Source organism: Blennius ocellaris (assembly GCF_963422515.1).
Source record: "Blennius ocellaris genome assembly, chromosome: 16".
In the NCBI taxonomy this organism is placed as follows: Eukaryota; Metazoa; Chordata; class Actinopteri; order Blenniiformes; family Blenniidae; genus Blennius; species Blennius ocellaris.
The window spans coordinates 6067647-6089775 of record NC_137665.1 but is presented as its reverse complement, the minus strand read 5'-3'; the positions used below and the strand labels follow the sequence as shown (position 1 = coordinate 6089775).

Here is a 22129-nt window from a genome sequence, read left to right as displayed (position 1 = left end):
TACATATTGTCAATGATTAACTTTTCCCTTTGTTTCAGAGCGGAGAGCAGTCTGAAAATGTTTTTGATGCAATTTTTTAGAAAACCTAAAGGAGGAAATTTCTTTTGAAAAAAGGGGGATTTGGAAGCATCTTTTCCACATTTTGTTTTTGTCTTTTATCGAACAGTGTTGGCTCCATCCTGTCACTTCAGTGAGTTCTTACGTGTATGTTTTTATCAAATGTCATACAGCTGCCTTGTGCTAGGTGTTGATTAATGTCTATCGGGTCATGTCTACAGGTTGCAGTAACATCCTGAACGCTCTAGTTTGCCAGTTTTTGCTCTTTCAGAATCGTGTTTGACACCCCTCCCCTATTATAAACACACACCCTCACACATAAATACCAAACATACAACACGTATGAGCCCTTCACGCCACCACAGCCAAATATAATTGCACTCTTCCTCACACAAGCACACCCATACTCACACACACACACACACACACCACACACACGCGCCAACTCACCTGCACTGGTGAGTAGAGGGTCCGGTCGGAGTCGTGGGGGCTGTACGGTCCCTGGTGCACAGCGGTCACCGTGTGTCGCATCCTCCTCGAGCCGTCTCCCCTCTCTAACCTGGCGCTTCCCCTGTCCCTCCCCCCGGCCACACCTCCAGGCGCCGATCCAGCAGCGACCAGTCCTTTATCCACCCCACCACCCCCACAACCGGGGGCGCCCATGCAACAGAGGGTGCCCTGGGCCAGCTCCAGCTCAATTTCTGCATCCATCTCCGCCTCCTCTTGGGCCTCCTTGTTGGAGTCGTCCAGGTGCTTCATCAGCACGGCCACCACCACATTGATGAGCACAAACTGGGCGGTGAGCACGAAGGAGACAAAGTACATGGGCGAGATAAACTGAAGGCTAGGATTGCAGGCATAGTCCACGTCCAGGTTGTTGTCGGGTGGACACTCCCGCAATGTGTCCTGGCGAGAAACAGGAGGAGGGGAAAGGTCAGTGGAGGGTTTGTCAGGAAGACTTTCATGCAGAAAGGAGTGATCGAAAGGACGAAGCAAATAAAACAGTAGGGGTGCTGCAGTAAAAGTGTGGATTGGAGCGTTTATTCCAAGCGGAATTTAAAGAAAAGTTGATATCGTTTTAAAGGCTTTTATCAAAAAGGTTTATTTTTTTTTTTGTAATTTTCAGTCCAAATCTAAACCTCCTCCAGGTTCTATGAACAGTGGCAAGTTAAAAGTTAACTTCCTTTAGTCAATAATAGATCTGGATAATGTTAACATGGCTTTTTATGTTCTTGACAAATTGTATTATTATTGTACACTTCACTGTTTTCTATGCATGTAGAATAACAGAAGTCATTACTTTGGGAAAATGATTCTCGTAGATTTCCACTCTGGTTAACATGCGCACTCTGCAGTTCAGTCAGAGCGGAAACCAAAGTGACAAGTGTTTTCTGGAGGAAGTACACATATCTCACCCAGCCTGTGACCACACATAACAATTTTAGCCCTCTGAGCTGAAGCTGGTCTTTTCTGTGTAATTTGGCTTGACATTTACACACTGCGCTTCCTCACAAAACTTGTCTGTACTCTGCCTTCCGTCTTCCTCTGCATATCCTTATTTTTTTCTTCCCTCTTTTTTCTTATTAGTTTTCCATCTTTCTCCCCTCTGCACTCTTGCTTAGCCTTTGTTTTATTTCTCTCTCTCGTGACCGCACAACCAGTTACCGCTCACATGCTTGCGACTGGAGCGAAGCAATTCTTCCTCCTCTTTCGCTGCCTCCAAAGCGAGTTGGTGGCTAAAATGGTAGAGACTTTGCTCTGAGTGGTAGCATCTGTGGCCCGTTGGCTTGCTTCATGACCCCGATCAACACTGCCTGTTTTCAGTTTGCGTTAAATGGTCCACGGCCAACACAGTCGGTCATAATCTCTATTCCCCTCGCAGCATAGGTACAAGGAGGAGACACGATAGCTGCTGGTGGGAGAAGTGCATTCAGGGAAAATTTGTCTTTTTTTTTTTTTTCATAATAAGTGTGCAATGAGGCACAGTCCCTCCTGTAATTCAGTGCTGATTAAGCACATTCCCTTTTCATTATTAGGTATCCACAGAGAGGACACTGGAGTGATTGAAAGAGAGTTCATCTCCTGTCTTTCAAATACCTCCCTTTGCTTTTTGTCTCACTTGTCACAGACTTTTACAAAGTTTGTCTTTTATATCCAATAGAATAAACTTTTGGCTATGTCTGTGTAGATCAAATACAAAAATAATATTTTGATTTATTGACTCAACATAAATCCTGCATTTTTTCAAGAAAATGAATGGCATATGTTTTAATGAATACGGAGCTTCTTTCGAACCTTGATCAAGATATTTTTTCCCCCCAAATCAACATACCCCTAAAAAACATTTCTGTAAATATCCACATTCATTTGTTATCCGTTTTTCTAAACAGTGATATGTTCAGCTTCAGCTTGTATTATATTTATAGAAATCGTGTAAATAATGAAAAAGCATTAAACCTCTGATATAAAGACATAAACACGAATGCGTTTTGCCCTATTGCCTTTAAATATCAGCTGTAGTTCACAAAGAGGGACTTTGTAGAGCTGAATACTGTTTTAAATGCCTCATTGAAACATTTCTAAAGATATAGATCGTGTAATCTAAGCGATTTAGTTCAGTTTGACACTCTTCCTAGATATATCATTTGAGATAAATGGTGCATAATGGTGTTAATTGTTTCCATTTGATCTTTAAAATTGTCTCCTGACACACCCTTCAAAAAGCCCCTTTACGGTTGAAGTTTTTCACTTTCAAGTATTTTAATGAGGGTTAAACAACTGACGGTTACACAGAACACATTTTGAGGCATTGCCTCAATTTATACCATAAAAATGTATCTAGTTAACAGAGGAAAAGAGGATTTCTTTCATTCATGAATGCATTACGCTCCTGTACAAACACATTCCTGCACATCAAAGCAAAACACTGACATACTGTATATAGAGGTTTGTACCTTCATAATGCCATTCCAGTTGTCGCCCGTGGAGACTTGAAACAAAGTAAGGAAGGCCATGCCAAAGTTTTCAAAGGTAGCGTGACGACTCATTCCCTCACATGGGTAGTCTTCATTGCAAACTGGGGGTGAGAGTGAGGTGGGTGGATGGAGCAAGAGCAGGAGATTTTAAGTGTTATAAATGAAAAAAGTGGTGATCAGAACAAGAGAGAGAGAACAGGAGATCAGACAAGGAAAAACAAAACACCCAGAACAGATGTCAATTTGATAATAAGCACTTTACATGAATTTGTTGTGGTGAGCATGCACCATTTCCTGTCAGGATGACTGTCCAAACACGCCAAGCCAGTGTAGACACAGCTAGTTATCAAACCCAAAGCAATGCGACCAAACACCCTATTTGTTTTTGAGCCTCTATCCCAAGATAATCTGCAGAATGCCTAAAGAACGCAACACTTGCATTTGCCACTAATCCCTTCTCCTGCCAAGCTCCAGTCACAAATAGTGTTGCCACTGGCTGCAGCTGCAATACACAAAAAGGAAAAATGTGACATTCTGCTGGTTAAATCTTCAGCTTTAATGAGGCTACGCGAGGACAGAATGAATCAGAATGCTGGGGAATTGCTTTCAGACTGCAACCCCACCTTTGATACAGACTTAAGGACAAAGAGAAATTAAAGATTTCTCAGTAATGAAGAACTCATGCTTTTATAGACACAGGTTAAGCTCACAGTGATAAGACAATGGAAACTTCAAACCACAGTTTCACTGACTTACATGGACAGACACAGACATATGTTGATTTGTGATTACAGCTACAATACGTCTTTGTTTTATACAGTTTACCGGCAACTGGTTAGTATTATTTAAGTATTCCCTATAGAAAAAAAGGGTTGCTTTGGTTACAGGTGCTACACAAATATAATGCATTATTATTATTATTTTTACATACATTACCAGACATCAGAGGCTCATTTTGTTCCTTGCCAGAAAAGATAAGTTTTAAGATTAGCACTCAAATGAAAACAGTCGGTTCATTGTCAAAAGGAAGATCCATGACTACATATCCAAACCATCATTAAGACATCCATCAATTGTATTTATTACTAATTTTAATAATAGTCACTCATGGTAAAACACAAAGAATGGCTTCAGTGGTTATTTTTTCAAATTCCCTCCACGCCCATTAAATGAACAAATGGTTAAAATTCCAATGTGTATTATTTCTTCAGGCTTCAAGTATCAACAACAAAGAAAAAAACAACTGATATAACCGACACAATAGCTCTTATTTTTGTATGTTGTTTGTTTTATCCCCTGAGTTAATTTGATTTATTTTATTTTTAAGGAAGGCTAATGTTTCTAAATTTACAAAATACAAATAATGTGTAATCATTTGAGGTTTCAAAGAGTTTTGATCATTTCCTTAGGGCCAGGTGCAACAGATCAGTGCTTCTCTCTTCTGATTTAACCTCCTGAATCACAATTCGTTCTATTAATCTCAGATTAAAGCTGACGACGATAGCGTCATCTAAATCAGTGGTACAGTGATCCAGGACCAGAAGTTAGTCAGATAACACCCGAGAGGGGTCCAGGAGTAAAAAAGCAAGTTGGGAAAAATGTATGCAGTTCACGGGAGAAATACCCAAACATTGCGAGTGTGTGTCGAGGTGGCATGAGAAACCTTTGCAGGCTGGTGACTGGATGTCACGTGAACTCACCAAGTTCTCCAAAAAGCTCTACTCCTAAGGCGGCGTAGATGAAAAACAGTAGCATGAAGAGCAGGCCCAGGTTACCCACCTGCAACACACACAGAGAAAAGAAAAGAACCATTTCATAAACATTGTCGCAACACAACAACCCCCTTCTGAGCAGAAATAGACAGACGTCTGCTCTAAATCTAAACCCCAAGAGAACGAAAAAGAATACGCTCAACTTCTGACAATAAAAGACAGTCAACCACAATAACATACAATAGGTCACATTTATGCAGCATATTTTCCTTTTTATGTGTTACACACACCCCCAAAAACCCCCAAAACAAAACAAAAAAAACTTGTTCTTCAATAATTTTTTATGTTTACCTCCAAGTAAAAAAAACCCATATAAGTCTTGGAAACTCCTCATATTATCCCGATCAATTTTGTAAATTCAACTTCAACAACTGGACCCACGACTACTTGTGTAGATTTTCGGGTCTGGGACTTGGCTCGCTTCCACTACAAAACAGTCCTCTGTTGCTACAAGTTAATAGTGATGATGATTTTGAACCGTAAATGCTCAGGGCCGGAACATAATCCCATTAGAGCTATACGAAAGCCTCACAGGCAGCAGCTACGCTCCACTGAGAATGAAAACATGCTCAGTCCACAAGCTGCAATAACTATATCGCACAGGGTCAAAATAAAGGTCTTGGGACGCCACCTGTTTTTCGAGGAAAAACAAACACTGACGATATGCTGTTTACTTTGTACAGTTCGGCCTGGGAATAGAGCACCAACATTATGATGATGACACATTAGCCGCTATGCAAATGAGGTTTATATTAGACACGATGCTGAGATGCTTGCGGCAGCGTTTTTATGGATTCTACTTGAAGGAGGATTTTAAAGGTTGAAATCTTGCCGAGTCGTTTTTGATAATGATTTGATGGAAGTGAAAGCTCTCGCTAAATTGGGGCCAAGTTAAACAAATAACCGGGAATCTACTCGCGTTAAAGTTAATAGAAGTGCAATAAAATTTCAGACAAGGACATTCCTAGTAATCATAGGAAGGTTGTCCCCAGTTGAGTCTGCATTTTTTTTAATGTGGAGTTTTAATGCATGAGTACTTTGGTTTCCTCCCACAGTCCATAAACATGCATTTGCAGTTAATAGGTATCTCTGAACAACCCCTGTGCCTGTGCCTGTGTGTGTGTGTGTGTGTGTGTGTGTGTGTGTGTGTGTGTGTGTGTGTGTGTGTGTGTGTGTGTGTGTGTGTGTGTGTGTGTGTGTGTGTGTGTGTGTGTGTGCGTGTGCATGTGCGTGTGTGTGTGTTTGCCCTGTGATGGAGTAGTGATTCTGCTTTTGAATATTATTAGGTGGGATCAGTTTGAGTTGAATAACGGTGGGAAATGCACATTTGGGATTGCTGGAGGTATGTTAGGCTTTTTTTTAAGCAAACACTGTCTCTCAAACGTTTTTTGTGTCTATGATCCTTATTCAAATCTCACATCAGTTGTCGTCAATGCTGCAAAATTACATTTAAGCTTTCCGATCATAACGTGTTCAAATGTTAATATTATGATGACATATAACCGGATTCAAAACTTCAAATGCTGTTACTTTTTCACCATACTGAAAGTATTTTAGCTCCATCACAATAACTTTACATGTTAATTCTTTTTTTTTTTTTTGTTCCGTTTTGTCTGGACAGATCAACAATTAAAATTAAAGTGTTTATTCTGATAATGTTACACTCCACTTGATGAAAATAAAACCAGACTTTCTTAAACTAAGATTAGATTGAGCAAAAATTAACAAATCTTTTTTCGTCTTTTATCATTTTTGAATTTAATTTAAGAACATGGTCAAAATCTATTTCTGAAGCTAAACTAAAGTCACTCAGGCCTGAGTGCCAATAAAGGAAGCAAAAGAAAATCTGGCCATTCATGTGGTGTCTACATTTGCCAAAGGTGATCCTGGAGGTTTCTCAGCCTTTTCCAGAATAATACATAAAACAAGGCTTTTAGTGTTAGTGAATGGGATGTTGCAGCTATTTTGCATCAGTTGGAGGGGAAACAGTGATAGAGATCACTGGTGGGAAAATTACTGTGTCTTGCTGTGTCTTTGTAAAGACCAAGTCATGAAGATACATTCCGTAACATGTCAACGAGTTATCCAGCTTACTCATCCATTTAATGTAAGTATATGGGTCCCTCATTACATCTTCATGTCCTGTCACGACCTATTAACTGTGTAAACCGACTGTGGAACTTGTGAAGTGGCTAAATGATGTTACATCTCATGAATCATTATTCGAGCACACAATGGTTTTGCCAGGCTGGCATTATTCAAATTCTGGTCCTTTCAGGGTAACATCAAGTATGCGCCTGTTCCTTTGTTCAGATATATCCTGAAATGTCAATAGCTTCCTCAATATCAGACATGACATGATGAAGTGAAACTGGCAGCTTGCCACTTCATTTTCACTGTGAAATACAGTGTAATATTACCTGAGGTTAAGTCCCTCACCAGGTGTGACGCCTTTGTGTTCCACACCTCGATATGCGCATATTTTCGTACACGCAGAGAGGGAGACCTCCTGCAACTGTTTAATTAGCCCCAGTTTTAATTACATTCCTTGTTGCCCTTGGGATGGAGCAAAGGGCGTGTTGTTAATGAGAGGGGGATCAATAGAAAAGAAAGACAAGGAATCTGTTCCCTCTCACCTCCGCCAGCCTTCGCTCACCACTGAAGCCCAACAACTGCTCTTCAGGTGATGAACATTCTGAAGGGATTTTTGACATTTTGAAAATTGCCAATACCACTCCAAAATCACCTTTAAATGTCGTCGTTATATGAATTTAGAATTTCTGAGGCTTCGGCCAAGAGGTTGTCATCACTTTTCTTGATATTGCTAGTCTTACGATTTCCTTTTGTGCACATTTCTCCAAAAATCTTCTTTGAACAATGCCAAAATATATGAGTTAAGTTACAAACCTTTCCACAGTTCCTCCACAAATGGGTTGCTTGTTTATATTTGGACGTTAAAATGGAGTGTTTAAATAGTACATCTTCACCATCCATTCAAATTCTCTCCACATCAATGTTTGTCTCGATCCGGATGTTTCCTCCCATTCATAATCTGCTAGTTTCATATCTACTTTTAAACAGCGTTGTTTGTTTTTAAACCACCATATGAATCCCAAGAAATACAGATCCAAACAATGAATTCAAATTTGAAACACTGATAAAATCATTGCATTCAAAGCTTAGATGCAGAATATGTTGCAAATTGAATCGATAATGTGATATAATCATATGCAACACACATATTGCTACAAGATATATGTTTCCATGCACTGTGCATTCATGTTCTGCAAATTCAAAATGACAAAATTTGACATTTTACATAAAACTGCAATTATTGCTATTTATAAAACCTCTGCGATTCTTCTTTTCTTTCCAGTTTTAATTGATTGACACTGATTATTATTTCAGACCTGGTGGCTTCAGTGCAGATGCTTCATGCACAAAATTCTGGTGAGAACTGCAGGGATACATGTTATTGAAATAATGAAACATCATGAATACTACATAAATACTGCATAATATAAGTTCACAGCCCTAATTCACAGCCATACGTCCTACATATACTGTACTTGGTATGAAGCAACATTTCTGATGTTTCCCATTTTTCTTTCATTTCGCCAGATTGCTTGAAATGAACCTCGGTTGAACTTTAAATGCACTTGAATGATGAGGGCGGCCCAAAAAACTGCCTGACGCTGTGGACAGTTCGCCACTAAATGATCTAAGAGCGACTCAAATGCACTTTTTTTCCAGCACACTGTGGTCTCAGTGGGAGGCTGGGTACTCTCCATGGTGCTGAAAGTGGAAAGACGACAAACCCCGTGTGCATGCATATTTGTACAGGACGTGTGTTTCACTCTGCTCATCTGTGGTGAGAATGAGTCATCTATTAGTGCTTCCTAAAGGCCAAAGGAAAAGAAGAAGCTGAGGGACTCGTAACCCCCCCCCCCCCCCGGTTGTTGAGTAAAACTTGCCAGCTTTCTCCGAGGGAGAGAGGACAGTGTGTATGTGTAGGGGGAAAAAAAAAGTAAAGTGAGAGTGCTGTGTAAGCTGTACCTGAGGCAGGGCTTGGACGACGGTATCCAGCAGGGCTCGCATTCCCGTTGCCATCTTCAGCAGCTTCAGGACTGTGTGGGCACATTGGGGGGGAAATAGGGAAAGTGTGAGAGGGTGATAAAATCCCTCAGGGTAAATTACCTACTAAATAGTGGTTGTTAAGCTGTGGAAAGGTCAACACATTACTTTGTTAGGAGTAACACACAGATACACGTGTGTTCACACACAACAGAAGACATCGATTAGCTGCTTACTTGTGGAAGTAATTCACAGTTAAAACTATTTAACTTGATCACTCAAAAAGATCAAATCAGCGTTTAATATCAGCGTAAACAGTGCTAACAGAGGATTGTTAAAGTAGCAACTCTACTTGCACGTAGTCTTAAATACAGTGCTGGGATCGGAGCTGCAGGACCTCATAACATTTAACATATTTTTAACCCTTTATAGGGCAATCATTGAAATGGGTTTTGATAAGGAGTATTTCAAGAAATACGTTTTACTACGTCTTCAACAACACAGCTCGATGTTATATATGTATATATATATATATTTGTAATAAAAATCTTTCAGAAAAAAAACTGTATTTCACCCCAAAACATCTCTAAACAGGGGAAAGTTTCTACTGGCTTAAAAAGAAGAAGAAAAAAACCTTTCGCATCACTATATTGTACTTGTCCTGGAAAAAAAATAATTTTCATTAGATAATGTACGTATTCTGTAGTTAGAATAAATTCATAGTAGTTCATTTGAAAGAAACACAAGAAAGTGATAAGACTTGTTTCCTTTTCATTGGTATACGATTGAGCTGTGCGACCATTTACGTGCGCGTGTGAATAATTGTTATGCTTGGCATGGCATGCGTACCTCGTGCTATCCTCAGTACCCTCATAATCCTGATGATTGTGGGGTTGATGGGAAGAGCAGCACTGATCTCGATCTCCTCCAGAGTGATGCCCATCACCGACAGAAGCACAATGGCCAGATCCAGCTGGTTCCACCTTAGTACACGCCCACATACACACTCATATATAATATACACAAATGCTGCAGTTTTCAGAACACACACACACACACACACATACGTTTACAAAGGAGTAGTTACAAAAGTTTGATGGCGCATGCTGTGAGTCACTTCCCTCTGCTTTATTACCAGAGATGCTACAGCATCTTAAACAAAAAAAAAAGCCTTTAATAAAGTCATCGTGCGAAGCAAATTCTTATCAGACAATTTAATTTTAAGACTTGAGAACAGATGGGACACAGATGGTGCCAAGAGTTTGAAGACGTTGTAGCAACATCTGACTAAAGGACAAGTATTTTGTCCTCAAGCGACTACGCTATGTTGGCTAAGGCTTCTTGAAACTTTTGAAATCCCCAACTAATTCAGTTGAACCTGCAGTTTTCACATCGATCTGGTGACTCATCCATATTGTTCAGCGACTAAATTGCCAATGTAGTCTTAAGTTTTTCAACAGTTAATCTGATGTGCCATCATACGGCAAGGCTGAACATTTGCCACATCTTTTGTTAACAGTGCTGCTCACTGAACCGTCTCATTTAAAAAGCCAGTGACAACTGTATATGAACCGCCACCTGTGACTCATTATCGTCACGCCCATGATCACGCTTCCCCCTGTCATGAGACCTTCTGATGGAGAGTCGTTTTTTTTTCCAATCATTTCTGTTCCCTCATTAAATTATACCGCCCACCTGTTCATCCTTTTATGCAGCAGCCACATTGAAAAAAAAATACAGAAACAAAAAAAACCAAAACAAACTTGCCTGGTCCATCTGTTTTGTCAGTTGAGCTTAATTATTCACTTCTTTACTGTTTTCCTCGATGTTTCTACCAGCACAGACGGACGTTAGCCAGAGCTACACTTTAATATAATAGTAATAGGTTGATTGTCTTTTACCTGCTACTCCATTGACCCATTTCCTAAACTGACCTGAGAGTCACCCTGGTCTATAAATCACACTCACACAGCAACTGCTCATGGCTGTTGCTGACACAACATAAAAAAAGACAGCAGATAACTATGGGGTATTTCTTTTTTTTTTTTTTACATCCGCCCATCTCTTTCTCATTTCATCATTCATTTGTTCAAATCCATTTTTGTCTTTGATCTGTCCAGCTTGTCCTGCTTTTCTGAGTCTCTCTTACTCCCTCCCCTCTCGCTCTCCTATCCTTTTTATTCAATAACTAAAATAGGTCAGTGACATTAAGCTACTATCAGCATAATAAGCTCTCAAATCTGGTTCTGCCTTAATTAGTCATCCCACATCCCTCAAAAGAATAAGACATCAGTCTCATCACTGTGCAAGTTAGTATGAATGACAAATCAATTAGTCTGGGCTCAGTGTGAATGGGTGTGGGAGTGAGCCGAGCAGACTTCCCATGGAAGTCAAACAAGGGTGAGCAGAAGTATCCTCACATGCACACACTCATGGCAAAGATTCAATTTTGTGGAACACAAAAAAAATTCCAAGTTAGATGTTAGATGTATTGAAATAAAACTCGGAAAACTCTTGACAATGACCACATAGCAGTTGGACCTCTCGCCCGTCAGGATCAGCTCGAGCCCCCTGCAGTGTTTCGGATGGAAGGAAAACTCTTCACACACAAGTTTTACTGAATAACCCGACAGCATTCGGAATGACATATACTTATGAATAAATTAAATGATACTTTTTTTTCCACGTTGATGAAAAGGACGTTGTTGTTTGCTTTGATGGAACTGGTGATGTGTGCTGTCACTAAATCCATATTTGCAATACAGTATGGTTTAGTCAACTTAATAACAGAATGACTGTGAGCTCACATATTTCAACACGTTTCATAATCCGCCAATGCCGTCAAAGCCGTTATTCCTGATTCCATTTATAAAGATCAAAGCATAAGAGGGATTAATACAGACATTACACTTAGAACTAATAACTGTTTATTGTGGCACTATTTTTATACTATACAGTTCCTCACATGATTAAAGCATGTGCCGACAGCTCTGATCATTGCTTTAATGTTCAAATTATTTTTTTTCACAATAACGTATGTGATAACCGACTTATCTGAACAGAAAATATAGAATAGTGTCATTTGCGGGTGATGGAAGGCTCATTTTTCAGCACGTAATCCAAAGGGTGCTTCAGGTTTGACAGTGAAAGAGCCAGACGAAAAGCTGTCTGACAGTCGTGCTGATGGAGTCGATTCTACGATGGGATGGCACACTAACAAATCCCATAGCGGATAGACAATTTCTGCAGCACCATCAAGTTGTCTTGTATGAGAATTAAGCGTCACAATTTCACCGACTAAAGCAAATGAGTTTGTAGGTGCACTTGGTTGTAGAGCGAAATACTTTCACAGGCAATCACATCAACGCCACCGTCACAAAAGATATAAACAAGCACAGTACCTCTCTTTGAAGAAGCGTCGGAAGCCAAAGGCAATGAGTTTGAGCACTGATTCCAGCACGAACGTAGAGGTGAAGAAATAATTGCAGTATTTCAGAGCAAGATCGAGAGACTGGAGGGAGAGAGCAAAAAAAAAAAGGCACGTGTTTGTGTTTGTGCCTGAGCAATGAGGTAAAGTGAATTATTAGCAGTATCAGGAAAAAGGAACTGTAAAGCAGAGATCGTCCAGTTGTGGGGAGAGTAAAATCCAACATGCCAGAGGCCAAAACAGATCACCTTCTATTCATAGCACAACAAATATACATAAATTGATGTCCATAATAAAGACATATTTTTAACAAATTTATATTCCAAGGCAGACTGACCTTGACTGATTCAAATCCAGTCCATCTTCATGTTAATGTGGATATTAGATTGGCTTGGTTGCTGTTTTCTCTGTTCATAAACAAGAACGCTGTCTTCTAACAAGTGAGAGACTGCCAAATGTCAGGACCAACAGCTGACAAATACAGCCAAGACCTGTGATATTTATCTGATGGTCGGTCAGTTTGAGAACGCTCGCTCCATTCTAAAAGGTCAAACAGGCTTCTTATCTCAACGATAATCACTTTTCTCTCCCGCATAAAAAGTGCTACCAGGCTTTTGAGCCTCTACCCGTCACACACGAACGAACAGATACACGTACCGTTCGGCTTACGCCACTCTGACGGCGACCCGACTCAAATCAACAGTGCAATCACGGTCCCTTTGTGTGGACTGCGGCTACTCACAACACAAGCTACGGCGCCTCGACACAGTTTCATGGTGGCTGACCAGTCAGTGGCATCATTATTTCTTTTCTAGGACGCTACTGTTTGCTGAAGAGGAGTAGACAGGGACACCGAAAGCTGTGGTCTAACTTCAGAGGAGAAAAAAAAAAAAAAAACTAATCACAAAGATCTGACAGACGAATACTCGGCCTGAAAACCTTGTAATATGTTCCTGCTACTGAAGGGATGGAGCCTGTGGAAGTGTGTTTCTGCCGTTTGATCAAATCGCCTGCTCAAGACCCTGAACGTGAAATACGATTCTTCGCAGCCACACAGGATGCATTGCTGTGCGCACGCGAGGGAGCATTTCTCCTTACGTGAGGTTGATTGTAGTGCTCCAGAGACATGGTGATCACGTTGATACAGATGATGAAGGTTATGATGAGGTCCAGGTAGTGGTTTGTGCACAGTGTGTGGATCATCAGGCGTATGTGGCCATAGCTGGAATAGTAGGGCAGCTTTTGGGCCTCTGTTGATCAAACACAACTTTTTAATAACATGCATTCAGTGTTCCTTCAACTTTTACTACATTTAAGCTTGTCTACCCAATAAGTGATCTCCACAATAAAAAAAATAAAAAATCTTACCAAGTAAACTATTATGGGTACGACTGGAAATACTTGAGTCTGCTCTCTTTAAAAAACCTGACCTCAAGTTGAAGTTACTTTGTTGATACACGGAGATAAACTTGTGTTGCTGAACATTTGAGTGCCTACGGTTTTGACAATATTTACAGTGATGCTTGTAGCTACGTGAAACTATGAGGAAGCTACAGACAATAACAACCTCTGATAGTAAAACCAATGAAAAGACAAACAAAGGACCAGATAAAGCCTTTAAAAAGCTAATAACACCTCAGTAAATAAGTGTTACAACTTCTGAGATGCCTTGAGGCATCGCTTGATGTTTGGCTTGTTTTCCTTTAACTCACTTACACTACTGACTGAAATTACTACAAATACTATTCTTGATTTCAATTCATTCTTTGGTTTTTTTTCTCTTACCAAATCATCTGTATAATTGCCAAAATGTTGTCAGTTTTGTTTGAAGGGATCAAAAACTTGTTCACAATGGTATTTCTTAGGTTATTATGGGTCACATAATGGGACATTGAAACTACAAACTAGACAAAGAACTCAGTAGGATTTCAACTCGCAGTGTATTAGTAATTATGACACCTGCTGATTATGTGTTTATTGCCTGTCTGTCTCTATTAACCAGCCCTCCTTTATACATCTGCACCTGCTTCTATTCTTTCCCCAGCAGCCCCTTCCTTTCTGTTTCACACCCTCCTCCCTCCATTCCTTTCTCCTTCTTCAGCTGTTCTGTATTTTTAGTCTCCTTCCACCTCTTTAACCCCTCGCATGCTCTACCCTCCCCTCTCTCTCTTACTCCTCCTCTTCTTTTCCATGCGCCGCTGACGTTTCTCCTCGCGCCTTTTGGCCTCCTCCACCTCCTGGTGCTGGCGACACTTGTGGAAGTTCTCCACCACCACGCCGACGAACATGTTGAGGACGAAGAAACTGACGATGAGGAGGAAGGAAATGAAGTACAACAACATCCATGGGTTGTTGTTGGTTATCGGCTGGGGAAGATCGGGGGGGGGGGGGGGGGGGGGGAGCGTTGTTAAGAAGTGTGATGAAAGAGAAAAAAGCAAGACAAGAGTATCGAGACAAAAAGGTTACTCAGATAATTTGTCAGATATTCTTCAGGATGATGTTATTGTATAGCTTATATCCACGTACCTGTTGGTCCACGGCCACAGCATCCAGGCCGTGATACATGATATTGACCCAGCCGTCTTTGGAAGCGAGTACAAACAGGGACATCAGAGCCTGCACACCAGCAGGTCGGTAAAAAAGAACAGTCAACATTCCAGAATGAAAAACAAACACGTTTACACTTCCTTTAACAAAGAAGATGGATGCTTAGCAACACATATCATGCTTACCTGTCCAAGATTGTCAAAGTTGTACTTGTGGTGGACCCACTTGTAGTTGGCTTGTAGACAGTCGGACTTGTTGGTGATGTTTTTGACATCAGGGCCGAAGCAGTAGAAGAACTTGCCTTTAAACAACTGTCAGCACAAGAACAATAAGACCAAGCTTGTGACGTCTGACTATTTATAAGGAAAAAAAAAAAAAAACCCAAACTGAAATAAGCCTTTGTGGGCCCCTCTGATGAGATGAAAGAGTGTACTTCAGTGAAAATAATGAGCTGGTCAAAGATCCCACCAGCTGAAATTGCTGTGATGAAAGAAGTAGGAAGACAATGCGTTTACTTAAAAGAGAGGAAAATAGAAATGTATGTGGGCTTCAAAGACATAAAGAAGCAACAGGAAAGGAGTGTTAGAATTACAGTCGGGAAAGCCACACAGAACCCGATCAGACTGGGTGAGACAAAGTTTGCATTCATATTATAGTTATGTTCATAAATAATATATGCACTCAGTCTAAAGGCATCCGTTTCCTCCTTCATACCTGAACTCCGAGGATACCAAAGATGATAAAAAACGCACAGCAGATAAGGACGATGTTGCCGATTGGTTTGAGGGAAGTGATGAGAGTTTCCACCACCAGCTTCAGACCCGGAGCTCTACTGATCACCCTGAAGAGGGAAACAGGACAGGCAGAACATAATGAAGAGACAAGAACACACTACAATCACACATTAGATGTGCCTCTGCTCATTGGCTCTGAATGCAAATCTAAGAACGGTCTCTTCATTACCGCATTGATCTGAATATACACTCTTTCTTTACAAGCCCTTTTCCAGACATTTTCTGCATGAAAGCATGTATTTCACATTCTAAATTAGGGGAATAACAATAACAAGCTGTGGTTAAATCTTTTAAATGCTCGAAACAAGACATGTACAAAGTGAGCTCTTAACAATGAAACTTTGTTGACCTTCTCGGATGTTTCCTGGTTACATAAAACCTTTAAACAGCTTGTTAACCACAATGTTTAGCACCTGTAGCTGCTTCTCTTCCTCTTCATTATCACTGAGCTAGGATTCAGTGTGACAGAACCCAATGTAACGCCGCCAAATACTATGAATTAAATAGATGACAACTTTACTTTTTCAGGCTTATATCTGAGGTTTACACGTCCGAGAAGTTCGGCTAATTTGTACTGTTAATCCCCAAATAAGAAACGACTGAAATGGAGCCTCTGCAAGTAAAGGGATTGGCATAAATGATTCAAAAGGGAAACAAATGTTTTACCGACTGACTGGACATTAAATTCTGAAAGTGATGCTTTTTAAAAAAAATGTAAATATATGTTTTGAAGAGAAAGTGATGTGATTCTCTCACAATGTGCATTCATTTCTAAGTGGAGTTTGGATTCGCTTGCTCACGGAACATTTTTCTTCAGTCAGTGTCTCTTCAAACAATATTTTGAATTTGCAAAGACAGAAGAGCACTGACAAGGCAGACAGCTGCAATTTGGAAAAGGCTGTTCAGTGCATGCAAATTCGGCATGGCTTGCCGCATACCTGAGGGGACGTAGTGTTCTGAGCAGCCTGAGGACTCGGAGCACACCAAGGATCTTAGCCCCTCCCGCCATGGACACAACAATGTCAATCAAAGACACAAAAACCAGGAAGCCATCCAGAATGTTCCAGCTGCTCCGCAGATAAGCCTGTTCACCCACGTACAGGCCCATGGAAACAACCTGAGGATGGGAGAGAAGAAGTGAAGCTGCATATCTGAGGTGTATTTGGCACTTGGCAACTCAAAGAGAATCACAGACACTGGTGAGCGGTGCGTTTCTGAACAGACTTTGTGTGAGAACCTGCCAAATGTGAAAAAAATACACATTTTCAGGGCAAGATATTGTGAAAACAAGATATCACGTGATAAGAATGAGATGGAAAGGACCAAAACACACAGACTTAATCTGCTACACAGGTGAATTTATGCAGATATTTCCTGGAAAAAAAATCCATCATCTTTCATAGTGATCAATGCTACTTCACCGGAACACAGTTTAAAACACATTGTATTTCGATTTATGAGTAAAGCAGGGCTGCTAATGGTCAGAATCAGAGAAAGAAACGTGCAAATAACTCTGAAATTAAGACTTTTAGGTGACAGCAAACCTCCAAATGTGTTTCACATTAAGAGGTCATACTGATCATGTTGGATACATGGACAATAAATACCATTTGTCATGGAGTGTTAGTAAAATACTTTATATACATATATATATATATATATATATTGAGTTGGACCTAATCCATTATTTTTTTCTTTAATTACATTCTTTTCAAACCTTCTTTTCCAAAAACTGTATTTTAATTAAACTAAGCATTAGTCCAGTTGGTTAGAAACAATTATTCTACTGGTTTAATCACACATGCTCATTAACCAACACATATTTAAAAGTTTTTCATATTTTCCTCATAATTTTTTAGTTTTCTTTTCGTAAGTACTTAACAGTCTGAAACGAGCAGGGATGTCTTTTTTGTGAGGAAAAGCTATTGTTGAAGTACACAATACACGGGCTGTGTGTTGCAGAGAAGCAGAAGCTGCAATATGGCTGTTTGGGTAAAAATCTGCCACTGACATTTGAAGCTTGTTTGCTCAGTGTCCAGTAAAGCTTTAGAGGGACTGTGGGGGTTAGTGCACAAACACTGAGATGGTTGGAGGATCAGTGCTCGGCAAACATCAAAATGCTAACTGACCTCATTGATAAGATATAAAACGAATGTGCACTAGCTGTATTTTGCAATTCCATTTATAGACTCACATCTCCAAGCATGGGATTTTGTATTATTTGTGACTACAATCATTAAAACAACAGTATGTATTTTGCAACAGGGCCAAATTGCGTATGTAGATGCCTCCACATGCTCACCCATTCTTCAACCCTGCTGTGTTGTTCATTTGTTTGGCTGCATCTTGTACACAGCACTGAACTAGGTGGTGGAGTCCAACGGAGAGATTAATGCGACACAAAGTGAATGCACACCAACACACAACATGGAAGAAACAAGAAAAAAGAAATGCATTGACTCAGGCAGACAGAGCCGCGGTGGGAGACGTGTACAACTCGGCCACGGGGCTGACAAGTCTGTGGCTCTATGACGGGTTGTGATTGGTTAATAATTGATTGTGGAAGTGCATAATTGATGACCCACTTGTGCCAGAGTCTTCACAGAGAACACAGAGGCAGTGGCGAAAGGGATGGGGAAGGAAATAAAATTAAAAAAAGGCAGGGAGGGACATTAAAGTCAGATAAGCGACTGATGAGAAGAGAGAGACCCTAAGGAAGAGGAAACAGACTTTAAAAAGAAGCACTTAATATAGGAGGAGGCATGAGGAGAGACGGACTGTGGGGGAGTACTGCAAGAGATGGACTGCATCCAGAAGAGTAGACTAGCCACTAATTAATGACAGAGCCTAATTGCTCCATTCTCCAAAGAAACATGGGGATGGCTGACAAAGAAGGGACGGGAAGAGGCTGGGCTTTGGGGCCACCACGCCAAAGTCAGATTAAAGAGAGAGGCACACTGGATCTCATGGGAAGGAGGCGGACAAAAGAAAGAAAAGACCTCTGTGTAGCAACGGCAACAGCAGTAACAGAGGGCCAGATTGTAAAATGTTACCTTGAGCGTCATCTCGCCCACAAAGATCGCAGTAAAGATGTAGTTGGAGATGGTAAGAAAAACTCTTTCCTGGAAGGAGAATGGGAGGAGGGGGGAGGGAGAGGGTTGACAGAGAGAGAAAATTGGCCAATTAGGAGTAATAAAACCTTACTTGCTGCACCTTTTGGATAATAAAGTTGAATTCATCCTCTGAGATTTTAAACAGCCATCACACAGACACAGCAGAAGAGCAGCTGTGGCTACTAACAGACACACACACACTACAGATGATATTACCAAGCTGCCCTGTAGTATTTTGGGTCTCTCTAGAGCCACTGTGATGCAGTTGGAGAAGATGAAGGCCAAAACCACATAGTCAAACAGCTTATGGGCGATGATGGACTGGCATATCTGTCTGAACCTGTGGAGAGAGCGAGGAAAAGAAGAAGAGAGAAGAGATGAACAGAAAGCTAAACAGAGGATTTTCGTCCGGCAGTGCATTTATTGGCATCACACAAAGGGGCAGGAGCTACAATAGGAGAAACAATATGTAAAGGCCAGCCTTTGGCCAAATACAATCTATAAACCTCCTGTATCCAATCAGAATGAGAGCCAAGCCCCCTGATGGTGCACGGGCGCTCCCGCACATCTTGGTGAGTAAATAGCCTCATTCAGCCCCTGTTTACATCGCTCCTAATTCAAAACAAATTGCATTAACAACACTCTCAGAAGCACCAGACTCCTGAGTACAGTGCTCTGCCGGGAGAACAGAACACTCAGATAAGAGAGAACCAAACAGAGGAGGAGAGAAGGAAAGGCAGAAGGCAAAGAGACATATAAACACTGAATATGCATTTCAAAAAACGTAGCACGTGATGCTGTGTACTGCCAAAAAGCAATTAAATATCTTCGCTGCAGTGCTTATTGGAAGGGACAAAACGGGACAGAGTAAATATGAAAATGAATCGACGAGAGGAGAGCTCAAATTTATTCTCAACTATTGCGGAAGAGACACTGAGGCATTCAAATGGCTTTTATTAAAATACTCAGCTGTGGGTAGTCAAACCCCTGCGTGATGAGTGCAACACAATGGCACAATAAGTTGATGCATCTTTTAATGAAAATAATACGGTGTTTTATTTTGCCCCAGGAAAGGAGGGGGAAAATCTGAAAATATTCCTTTGTTATTTGCAAGGTGGCAATGGATGCTCAAATGCCCTTCCTATTGACCAGGTGAGGAGCAGAATCTATCTGTAATCTTTAATGTGACTGTTTCGGTGAGATCCAACCTGCAGCAAGGCAATATGGTCTGCATGAGAGGCTGGTAGGACTTTGGCAGGCAGGAATGTGCAAAATTTGTAATGAACACACAAGTGAACACACTATCGCGCCATCATTGGATATTTGGCAGAGGGAGGAAGTCAAGCTCACTTGTTCTGTGGGGAGAAAAGGAAGATGGACCAATCCTCTCGTGTCTCACACCAGTCCGGTCTGTACGCTTCCAACATCTTCTGGATGCGGAAACACAAGCTCTGCAAACATAGACATAGATTCAATGCAGGAACACACACAGCTGTGAGTGTGGAAGTGTGTGTTCACTCCATATTTTAATCATTTCTATAGCAACAGCTAGGATCATCTTCCAACATTACCATCTGTACAACTCTTTACCCCCTGCTGTCTAAATAGTCCTTTCTAATTAACCTTGTTTCTCTTGCACACACAAACGTGTTTACAATGGAAACAATGAGACTCCCATGAGCCCCAGGTGATATGGAGTTCATTCCTTATATCAAGCAGATAAAAATCCAACGAGACGGCAAGAGAATATGGCATGCGTAAAATCTTTTACTTGCACATAAAAGCTAATAGTTTGGGAGTTTTGAATCTCTAACCTGTGACTCATAGACTGTTTAATTGAACTGTAAAGGCTGCAATTCTACAACTTTCAATCCCCATCATAGCAGTTTTGCCTGAATGTGTCACTTCAGTCAACTTGTTTGTCATTGGTTCATTTTTGCTTTATAAATGTGCTTCAACCATATTAGGTTTGATCCATGCAAGCCCATATTAAAATGTTTTCACATGAAGTTCAATTGTTGAGGACAGATGACTGAGCACTACTAAAAAGTAGAGATATAAAGTCACTATCCTGAGGCCTTCTTCAGATATTGCATTCAAAAAACAGTGTATAATTGAAGCAACACTGACTTTGACCTTGGCGAGAACTGAATCACATCATTGTTCAGTGAAAATTACCTAAAGGACAACCCTCACCATGTGTTGAATTAATGATGATCAGAGTAAAGAAGAAACTTAAATTCTGTGTTAGTCACCAGAGAGATACAGAACATTGAATTATTTTACACATATGATGCTGTTGCTAAGTCTGATTTCCTGCAAAAGAAAAAAAAAATTTAAGAAATCAGCCCTGTTTTTGTTGTGACAATCATGTACGTGTATTTTTGTGGTGAAAAATAAACTGACAGTGATAGATTGGCCAGTTTGTGTCTCTTATCAGCTCCAGCAGTTATGCTCACTTATCTGAATCTCAACAATTGAATTGTATATAATAAGAAACACGTATAACTGCATATCCCTGCATTACTTTCTGATAATAGTAACTGTAATTACTAGTTGAATCCCTCCCTCCCACATGAATATGACAGTAACCTACATAGTCAATGTCGTCATCCAGGTCCTCCCGGTCCTTGCTCCGTGTGTTAACCTGGGGAAAGACTTCAGCCATCAAGTGGCTGGGGGGGTTTGCTCCTCCAGTCTGTTCGGCGGGGTGTCTGGGAGGGGGCTGGAGGAGTTGGGACAGGGGGGTCTTTCCATTGCAGTCTTGGTGAATCCCTCCTAAGTCACCACCTCCAGTCATCACCATTCCTCCAGAGAAGCTCTTCTTCCTATGGTGGCCATGGTGCGTCATGGGGGTCAGCGGATGGTGCGGTGGGGGTGGAGGGTGTGGCTGTCCCGGGACTTGAAGCAGGTGGGGCAGTTCGAGCGAGAGAGCTCGGCGGTCCCTCCTGGGTGCAAAGTAGCCCGGGAGCATGGGCGGGGGAAGGTGAAGTGAGTGGGGAGCGACGGCAGGGGGAGAGAGCAGAGACTCCTCCTCATCTGGCTGGATGTGATGGCGGTGGTGACGTGGCGACGAGGACGCGCGCGGACCCCTGATTCGGAGGCTTCCTCCAACCACCCCTCCGAGACCGCCAAGGCCGTAGCCATAGAACGGCCTGGCAGACGGCGTGAAGACTGGACTAGCGGTGGGAGACGATGAGGAGAAGGGCCGGCTTCCTCCCAGGTTATTCCAGCTGGAACGGCGGGCCCACAAGGCATGAGGCTGGGGAGGCACAGCACGACCCCAATTGTGATAACCTCGACCTGGATACTGAGACACACAGAGAGAAAAACAGTCTGGAACTGCCCCGGCACACTGAACTACTAACAC

At 41.3% G+C, this 22129-nt stretch overlaps 1 protein-coding gene across 1 annotated transcript in view; it reads right to left on the bottom strand.

Annotated features, from left to right (window-relative positions):
* cacna1ia (calcium voltage-gated channel subunit alpha1 Ia) overlaps positions 1-22129 on the bottom strand; it is a gene marked incomplete at both ends in the record, with an annotated part of 112972 nt that overhangs the window by 16436 nt on the left and 74407 nt on the right. The window contains 16 exons of the mRNA XM_080511989.1: positions 508-963; positions 3012-3133; positions 4733-4811; positions 8861-8931; positions 9728-9861; positions 12280-12389; positions 13404-13555; positions 14479-14671; positions 14832-14921; positions 15038-15163; positions 15567-15693; positions 16585-16763; positions 18700-18768; positions 18976-19099; positions 20110-20210; positions 21356-22069. Of these exons, the coding sequence (XP_080368115.1) occupies positions 508-963; positions 3012-3133; positions 4733-4811; positions 8861-8931; positions 9728-9861; positions 12280-12389; positions 13404-13555; positions 14479-14671; positions 14832-14921; positions 15038-15163; positions 15567-15693; positions 16585-16763; positions 18700-18768; positions 18976-19099; positions 20110-20210; positions 21356-22069 (2847 nt within the window). The remainder of the gene's footprint in view (positions 1-507; positions 964-3011; positions 3134-4732; positions 4812-8860; positions 8932-9727; positions 9862-12279; positions 12390-13403; positions 13556-14478; positions 14672-14831; positions 14922-15037; positions 15164-15566; positions 15694-16584; positions 16764-18699; positions 18769-18975; positions 19100-20109; positions 20211-21355; positions 22070-22129) is intronic.